At 43.3% G+C, this 9,647-nt stretch overlaps 1 protein-coding gene across 1 annotated transcript; it reads right to left on the bottom strand.

Moving 5' to 3' along the window:
* Positions 1–360: 360 nt before the first annotated feature.
* Positions 361–8,903, bottom strand: LOC125372742 (cell migration-inducing and hyaluronan-binding protein-like; the record flags this gene model as incomplete). Its single annotated transcript, XM_048383307.1, has 7 exons — positions 8,756–8,903; positions 7,795–8,014; positions 6,211–6,386; positions 4,715–4,877; positions 3,537–3,713; positions 2,088–2,312; positions 361–465 (listed from the first exon to the last, which is right to left on the bottom strand). Coding segments are annotated over exons 1-7 (1,189 nt in total), but the record flags the coding sequence as incomplete, so codon positions are not given.
* Positions 8,904–9,647: the final 744 nt, after the last annotated feature.

Here is a 9,647-nt window from a genome sequence, read left to right on the forward strand (position 1 = left end):
TCAATTTGTTCGTCGTACAAGGCTTGATGGCCACATCACCGCGGAAGGCTTGTATTGGTTTATAAAAGACGGAACAGGACAATCAGACATTGGTTCTTTAACAATTGATGCTGTAACTTCTTTGAGTGGCATTTTGAAGTTTGAAGGATAACTAAGTCAAAATTGTTATGGATGAGCAGTTTCTTTATTACAATTGGGCGGCTTTTCGGTGATTTTGCATGATAACGGTGTTAGAATCTGCGTCGTTTCATTGCTTGATAACGGTGTTAGAATCTACACCGAAACGTCGCCCAGTTGTATTAAAGAAGTTGCTCATCCATAACAATTTTGACTTAGTTAAGTGATGCTGAGGAGACTTACAGTCCACCTGGACTTGGTTGTGGTGACACGTCACACACTTGACGACGCTGCCTTCCTCCGTCTGGGTCCACTGGAAGTCTGTGGACGTCACTATGACTTTGTCACCTGTGTTTAGACAAAATGGTCTGCTTTATGAAATGTCATTTTATTATGATAGCTGTAAATAACGTAACCGCCTCTGTGGTCTAGGGGATACAGCGTCTGCTCGGAGGGCGGAAGGTCTGTGGATCTATCCCCGGCCGCTTTATACCAAATGCTGTTAACAGATGGTACTTGTTGTTACCCTGCCTGGTGTCATTTTATTGTGATAGCTTTAAATAACATAACCGCCTCTGTGGTCTAATGGATACAGCGTTTGCTCTGAGAGTTGAAGGTCGGTGGATCTATCCCCGACCGCTTTATACCAAATGACGTTAACAGATGGTACTTGTTGTTACCCTGCCTGGTGTCATTTTATTGTGATAGCTTTAAATAACATAACCGCCTCTGTGGTCTAATGGATACAGCGTTTGCTCTGAGAGTTGAAGGTCGGTGGATCTATCCCCGACCGCTTTATACCAAATGACGTTAACAGATGGTACTTGTTGTTACCCTGCCTGGTGTCATTTTATTACGATAGCTTTAAATAACATAACCGCCTCTGCGGTCTAAAGGATACAGCGTCTGCCCGGAGGGCGGAAGGTCTGTGGATCTATCCCCGGTCGCTTCATACCAAATGACGTTAACAGATGGTACTTGTTGTTACCCTGCCTGGTGTTCGGCATTAAGGGGATATAACAAGGACTGGTCGTCTCGGAGTCAGTATGCTGTGTCTGAGTGGAGTATCCATGTTGAACTGCGGCATGGTTTTTCAGTAGGATAGAACTATTAAACTGGCATTATTAAGTCCGGACTACTACAAACAGCCACACACAGACGTGCATGCACGTTGCAATTTGAGTGCAATGATTTTGAACGTGAGGTAAAACCCCATTTCACCTCATCACACCGCAAATCACACACGAAAGACACGACCTTCAGGTAACACCACACTGTTATGGACGTCAAGGCGTTGTCTAAATACGGAAATACATGACCCGTAGAAACGGTAAAAACATGTATGATTTTAAAATTATTGCTATTGGTTATTATGGTGTCAATGGGTGCGTGAGTAGGGATTAACGCAGCATTGAACACTAGTTCCGTTATATCATCTAGGTGTAGGAGGAAGACAGAAATGATACAGGAATCAGACGTTCACAACCATTGTGAAGCCCAAGAGGACGGGGATGATGCTGACAAATCAAGACTCGAATGATGCCTAAGCTGCCATTTCAATCACGACCCTTGTAGTATGTTGAGCAAGCTCCTTCCCAGCGCGTGACACCTTCGTTACACTCTCGGTAACATATAAAAAGAGAGCTCCGCGAACGGGCTATCGCTGTGAGGAGCTTGTATGTTAAGTAACAAAGGAACGTAACTCTTCACTGAAACTTCCCATGGGTCACAGCGCCCCTTTTGTATAGATCGTGGGCGGTCGGGTAGCCTAGTGGTTAAAGCGTTCGCTCGTCACGCCGAAGACCCGGGTTCGATTCCCGACATGGGTACAATGTGTGAAGCCCATTTCTGGTGTCCCCCGCCGTGATATTGCTGGAATATTGCTAAAAGCGGCGTAAAACCATACTCACTCACTCACTTGTATAGATCGATACTTTTATAAAGAGTCTATTTAAAACAATTTTACTTACCTGGTTGCCATGTCGACACATCATCTATGACCTGGAGGATGGGGTATGCAGCCGTTGTTGACAATACCCTGAAGTTGACGGAGTTCAAGTAGGAGTGTTTGTTGTCGATGTGGCTGCTGACGGAGAACTTCAAATGTCTGTCCCAGAGAGTCAGACTGACCTTGGCAGTCTGTGATCGTAGTTTGTAGTTAACACCGATCTTCTGATCTAAAGATTCTGGTTTCCCTATTTTGTAAACAAAACAACAGTTACAGGAAACAACAGTTACGTGCCAAGCAGTAGATCCACACATCAATGTACAAAACATCCACAGACTTCGACATTTCTTGAATCAAAAAGAACTGTCTATATCAGAAACACTGCGCGACCTTCCTATTTAATTAAATTCTGCCGTGAAACGAGTGGACATGTCAAAGGCGTAACTGATATCTCTACCTCACAGATTTGGACTGAAATTTTAAACGTCAACGCCAGAGAATAACCAGTCTCCAATATCTGCCGAAACAGATTCCATTGGGCGTGGGTGACAAAACATACGGCAACCAGAGTTGGTGTAGTTTCGTTTCCCCCGAGTTCTTTTGCTTTGCAGAATTTCTGTGCGAAAATAGCAAAACGCCAGAACAAAATAAACAGTTGGTTGGTTGGTTGGTTTGTTGTTTAACGCCGCACTCAGAAATATTCCAGCTATATGACGGGGGTCTGTAAATAATCGAGTCTGGACCAAACAATCTAGTGATTGACAACATGAGCATCGATCCACGCAATTGGAACCGATGACATGCATCAACCAAGTCAGCGAGCCTGATCACACGATCCCGTTAGTCGCCTTTTACGACAAGCACAGTCGCCTTTTACGGCAAGCACGGGTTGCTGAAGACCTATTCTACCCCGGATCTTCACGGGTCACAAAATAAACAGAGAATACTTGATTCTCCTGTGCTATTCATGATAATGTAAACTTTCTCAGGTTCCTCGAAACATAAACATGTTATTTGACAAAAAAACGAAGTTACGTATTTTCTCAGTGATCTCGTGTTGCTGTGAACACCATAGTGTCATAGAGCCAGACTGAAAGTAGTTCGGCATACAGTGTTATTTCACTTGAGTGAAATATGAATTACATAGTTTCATACATTATTTCCTCCCTAAATACAAACTCAAACACAACAATGATGATTGACTGAGGCTATTACGCCCCAGTTTGAAATAAGAAAACCCAATTAAAAAATAACCAATAACATTTAGCAATTTTAAGATTAAGTTCATGCAGGGGACAGGGGAGAATTCATCTATCTCTGGTGATAAAAAGAAACGTTCTTCCACTGAACCGCCTTTTCTCTATTTCATAAAACAATACCAGCCCTGATGACTGAAATATACAAGAACGTTTTACACAACCTTCACGAAGGGCAGGGTAGTTTGTTTTGCCTGATTCTGTTATGACAATACCTTTCTGAATGATGAGGGCGAATGCGTCGCCTTTCTGGACAGATCTAATGAGGCCATTTCCGGTCACGTGTCCATCAGTAAGTGTCTCCACGGCCTCGTATACAGGTGTCAGATTGACCCGTGGTTCGACGAGGTTCGTCTTTACACTCAGAAGGATAATGTTACCATCCTTCGTATCTATAGAAGTTCAGACGAATATTCATGACTTTAGTAAATAGAATAATAATAAATGCGCTAGATTCCATCCACCAAGTGGATGCTCATAGCGCTACACTATTATTACGTCGGTCAATGGATCAGTGTGCACACGATTTTCATTCTCAGCTCCCTGGGGAGGCAGGCGCTAGAAGGTTAACAGCCACATTACAATCTCATCCTACCGGGTACCCACTAACTGCAGGGTAGCAGAGACACATTTCGAACAAAGTCACTTGCCTAAGGAGACACCAAAGCCCTAAACTCTCAGGAGATATACTTCGCGATGCACTTCATGCTTAAATTGTATGTAGAGGACTTAGAACACGTAGGACTTACACTTACATCTTACTTACACTTGTCAGATGATCCAATATCCGCCGAAACAGATTTCATTCGGCGTAAAAGGAAAAATACCGGTGACGATTATATGAATGGAGGAATGAAAATCAGTGATGACACCAGATGTTCCGGAAAAGGGTGAGCCTGTCCCCTTCTACCGGTAGAACCCGCCTCTCACACAATTTGCAGTGCTCTTGTCATGCGACAGCGGACAGACAATCAGGTGATGGACCAGACAACTCAGTGACCTGATAGCGCGTTTACACATATTCGTCAACTATAACGATCAGTTAATTTTGAATTTCGTCTGCTGGGTACAAGTGCAGAGATTCTGTTGGTTACAAGTAAAGAGAAACATCAACGAAAAATGTTCGAACCCGAACCTTTTACAGGTTAAGGCCGTTATGTCTTTGTTGCTCCGTGAAAGGACTTATTGGCACCATGATGAGTTATCGACACACGGCTTATAGCTCCGGATAACCCGCTGCATTGGTGTATTGTGTTCATGCTCTTCAAGTTCCGGAGGGATGTGTGTATATCATGTTTGTAGTTTTTCGTCGACACTGTACTTTAATTGCAAGAAATTGAGAAACAACATGATTATGTGTAAGTGACTTATGTTTGTAATATGTTTCACTTACTGTTGATGAACCCTGCCAGAGACTTGGGGTCCCTCGGGGAGTAATAACTGTTGTACTCCCCTAGGATGTAGTTTGCAAAGTCGATCACGTGACCATTTCTGCCATCCATGACGTAGGCATGAATGCCCTTCTTCCAACTCCCGTCAGAACTATGGTTGCTTTTCTGTTGATCAGTAAATAGGTTAGACTTTTATCGTCGAGTCAGATTCAGGGGTGATACAAACTTTTACCGACGAGTCAGATTCAAGAGTGAGATTCTATATATCATCAAAAATGATTCTTCAAACTGTTTCAGTTTGAAAATAGTAATAACCAGTTTCCCGAGAGTATATAAAAAAACCGGCAACCAGCTTCAGTGTCAGAGAGACCAGTGATGTTATTTGATTGTGACGTCCATTTCGATGCAATTTCATTGCAGCAACACCTCGTGGCAGACATGGCTTGTGGAGGCCAGTGATGTGTCAGTTTAGGATGATAAAATGGTTGTATCGCAAACGTGCACAGCAGCACCTGACGTGCGAAGGTACCATATCCTGTGTGTGAGCTGATCAGCCCATGCAGTCCACACTGATCAGGACTTAAGTAGATACACACCAGATGTGAAGGCGTTTGGTCTCAGGGTGCAGACGGTGAAAGGGTGAGGCATTGTATGCTATCAGTCTTTGCGTGAAACAAACGTGCAATCATTGGGTATATCTACAAATAAACCGGAACAACTGCTTAAACACGTGAAGGTAACACTTGAAGGGGGCGGCTCAAAACACACTTAATAAAACCCAGTTAGACAAGCAATTGGGAAGCTAAGGACAAGGGTATGTCGTTGTTGATGTTCTGTCTGTCTGAGAAACAATTACCTTCAAATAATTCAGAAAATACTAATGAAGGTTTTCTTCTTTCATTTAAAGACGAGATGTGGGTCAATGATAGCTAGACAGTGTACATTTGACAGCAGGGACTACTTTGCTGTGCCTGCATCGACTACCAACCCACAGTTAGATGATATACTAATAAATCCAATAAACACGAGCCAGTGTCGAATATTGACAGCACGTCAAGGTCAGGCGTCAAGGTCAGGCGTCAAGGTCACAAAGTTCACACAGCCTTATGTGGAACCGTCAGGAACAAATCAGATGGTCATGGAGGGTTTCAATCTAACATGAGTTTCTAGATGACCACCATCAACCGACGTTCCCACCTTCCGAGTAAAGTGACAAGAACGCATTTCCAGGGATTGTTGCTGAACAAAACAAAACTCATATCTGATTTGGTATGTGGTATTCATTAACATGTACAAATATTTGAAAATACAACTACTTGTATCTAAGAATAAGCATCCGTTGGTGACATGCAAGAGAAATGTGACACACGTAATATAAGGCAGGTAACAATGTACTACATATCTCGAAGCGTCCCAGCTATCCAGTATACAATGAGTATAGTTAAAATTGATATATTTAGTGTAAGTATAACTGCTTCTACTTAATGCGTATACTCACTATGTGTTCGTAATGCAGTCCATTGGCGCTGGTCAGTTTGGGCAGAGTTCTGGTCAGTTTAGTCCAGGACAGCTTCTCTCTGCCATGAAGTTCCAACGTGCCACCCGGAGCCACCCCGATAAACTTCTCCCCGAACAGGTGAGGCCCCATCACGTACCTGTACTTGCCACGAACGCCTGTGTTGTGCGACAAGCATAGCGTTGATTGTATAACGACGTTCAGGAACATCTTCCCGAAGCAAGGACGTTAAATGACGATAAAAGTCCAGTTTCCGTCCTTGCCGAACTAGGCTGGAATTTCCGAACTATTTACAAGTTATGTCCCTTCTATATCCCTCGAAATTGGCCAATCAGATTCCACCTCTCATATCACTTGCAATTGCTTCAAACAACATGGCGGCGCCCAGTCAAGACAATCTGATCGATAATCAAGATCTGTATTGTAACAAAACAGGCCTAACCTCGTGAAGTGCATCAGATCACTTGAGCACCTTGATTAAAGACGTGAAAAGATTTGGAAACTATCTGTTGACGCCTAGTTGGTGGTACACATGCTTTGCAAATCCTTCAGTTGACCGAAATCTGCACGTTGAAATCAATGTTATTTACAAACCGGATGTCTAGTTCGTTTCGCGAGTTTGATTTTTTTATTAGTCCAGCCAAAATGTAACTGCGGAATTCCAGCCTAGTTCGACAAGGGTGAAACTGGACATTTATAGTCAGTTAACGGTATTGCCTCGGGAAGATGTTCACTGATGTCCCATGTAAACATGATGATGACATAAAGGATGAGGGCATTGCAATGGGTATAATGACAACGGTCCTTCTGAAACACCGTTGTTGGACATGTATACTATTCAATGGCACTATAATGTGAAGTTCCGGGGAAGAATGGGTCTTCAGCAACGAAAAGAGGTTTCTGATGGGATCGGGTGGTCAGGCTCGCTGATTTGGTTGACGATGTCATCGTATCCCAACTGCGTGTATCGACGCTCATGATGTCACTCACTTGATTGTGTGATCCAGATTCGATTATTTACAGATCGCCGTCATAGAGCTGGAATATAACTGAGTGCGGCGTTAAACAACAAACAAACATATAGTGAGTGAGTGGAGTGCTGAATATTTCAGCTATATCAAGACATGCTTTATATATGGTCCCAATGTGGGAATTTAAACACCGGGTCCATCAGCGTCATAAGCCAACGCTTTGACCACAAGGCTTCAGTGTTGGTCTTCACACAATAGTTTGGAATAAAGGGCTACACGTTCATACTTCCCAAAATAGGCTATGTTTAACGTGCAATAAAAAGTAGGATCAGATCTGTGATAATGAATTTCCTTCCTGAACAGATTAGGTGAAATAAGTGACAAAGGAAGCCATCATCAGTTAATCACTATCGCGGGCGGGAGGTAGCCTAGTGGTTAAAGCGTCCGCTCGTCACGATGAAAGCCCGGTTTCGATTCTCTACAGGGGTACAATGTGTGAAGCCCATTTCTGGTGTCCCCCGCCGTACTATTGCTGGACTATTGCCAAAAGCGGCGTAAAATCAAACTCACTTACTAATCACTATCGTCTCGTTACCTGTCAGAGTGATGTTGGCCTTTCTGTTAAACTTGCAGTCATCACTGCCGATGTCAAAACGCCCCTTGATTAAAATATACTGGGTTGTCAGATTGTAATCTCCATCCGGGCTCCACACGAGGCGTCCTCCCGTTTCTATGGTGACACTGGACAGTTCCGGTGGGGATTCGTCCAGCAGTATGGCATCAGTGATGACCACTCGGGCATGTGTACCAGGTTTCTGTCAATGTGAAGTTATTTCATCAAATTCTATCATCAGTCAAAACATAAAGTGTACACATGTGTTGCCTTTACTTATTTACTGGATATTGGATAGAGAATATCGGGCTTTCCGCCCACATAAAGCTGACGCGCCGTGATATAACTGGAATACTGCTAAAAGCGGCGTTAAACCCAAATCATTCACTCACTCACTAACTCACTGGATAGAGAATCAACACCGTCATGACGAGATTTCAAATTTGCTCTAACAAAAAGCACCTATCATCATGTATGAGCAAGCTGTCATCGCATCAATCGATGAATTCAACTTTCGGAAATTAGTTCCTGCTTCAGATCATTATAGGTATGTTGTGTGCATTTGTTAGAAGTATCCTGAAGATTTGGGTTAGAATAGGTCTTCAGCAACACATGCTTGCCGAAAAGGCGACTATGCTTGAAGCAAGAGGCGACTGACGGGAACGGCTGGTCAGGCTCGCTTACTTGGTCTATGCATGTCATCATATCCCAATTGCGTGGATTGATGCTCATGATGTCAATCACTGGATTGTCTAATCCAGACTCGATTACTTACAAACTGCCGTCATACAGCTGGAATATTGCAAACAACAAACCAACAAACAAGTTGCTAATTCTCAGAGATTATTACTGGAAATAGGTTTACCTACATCCCAGCCCCTTGGGTAAAAGTAACCCTTAATTCATTGCAGTTCGTACATTATTTTCTTTATTTTGACTTTACCTTATTACCCGGCCAGCTGGACCCGTGGGACCATCTCCTGAGTCCCGGCGTCTGATGAGGACATAAACAGAGGACACAGAAGGACAGGCTGCCCAAAACAAGGAACAAGAGGACTGTCCTCATGGTCGTGAATCAAAGAACACGTTCACTCAGGTATTCTATTTAACGTTGGGTGTGAGCTTATCTTATCTTGTAGGCCACGAAGACCAAACCACGGCCATTGGGGTCAATGCTGACCTCACATCATGGACACCTCTTTGTTCACATTCTTATTGGTCTTATCGGACATTCCGCTTAAAAACAGGATTCAGTGTGTTTATTATTAGAACCCAACCTTCGATAGATAACATTTTTTCAGCAAAACGACAAGTAGCATTATAGCTAAATAAATATGATAGATGAATATAGACACAAGTGCAATAAATAGACCGGTCTTTTATTATCAAACATTCATCAGGAATCGAATATAAGCACCATTCTTCATATGATAGGGGCTCTTCCGGAAACATTAAACTTTTAGTGGTTGATTCTACCATCCTACCCACTACCACCTCTTCCCGATGACCGAATCACAATGTTTCACGTCTTAGCAATGTTCTAGCAATATCACCTCAAATGAGCTTTGAATAGTTTACCAGTGTAGAGAATAGAACCAGAGCCTACGGTTTGATCGACGAATGAATAACCACTGGACTACCCCGGCGTCCTCTGAAGAGTGAGTGAGTGAGTATGGTTTTACGCCGCTTTTAGCAATATTCCAGCAATATCACGGCGGGGGACACCAGAAATGGGCTTCACACATTGTACCCATGTCGGGAATCGAACCCGGGTCTTCGACGTGACGAACGAACGCTTTAACCACTAGGCTACCCGACCGCCCCCGTCCTCTGAA

The sequence above is a fragment of the Haliotis rufescens genome, unplaced genomic scaffold (genome assembly GCF_023055435.1).
Source record: "Haliotis rufescens isolate VD_foot unplaced genomic scaffold, xgHalRufe1.0.p SCAF_460, whole genome shotgun sequence".
Lineage (NCBI taxonomy): Eukaryota > Metazoa > Mollusca > Gastropoda > Lepetellida > Haliotidae > Haliotis > Haliotis rufescens.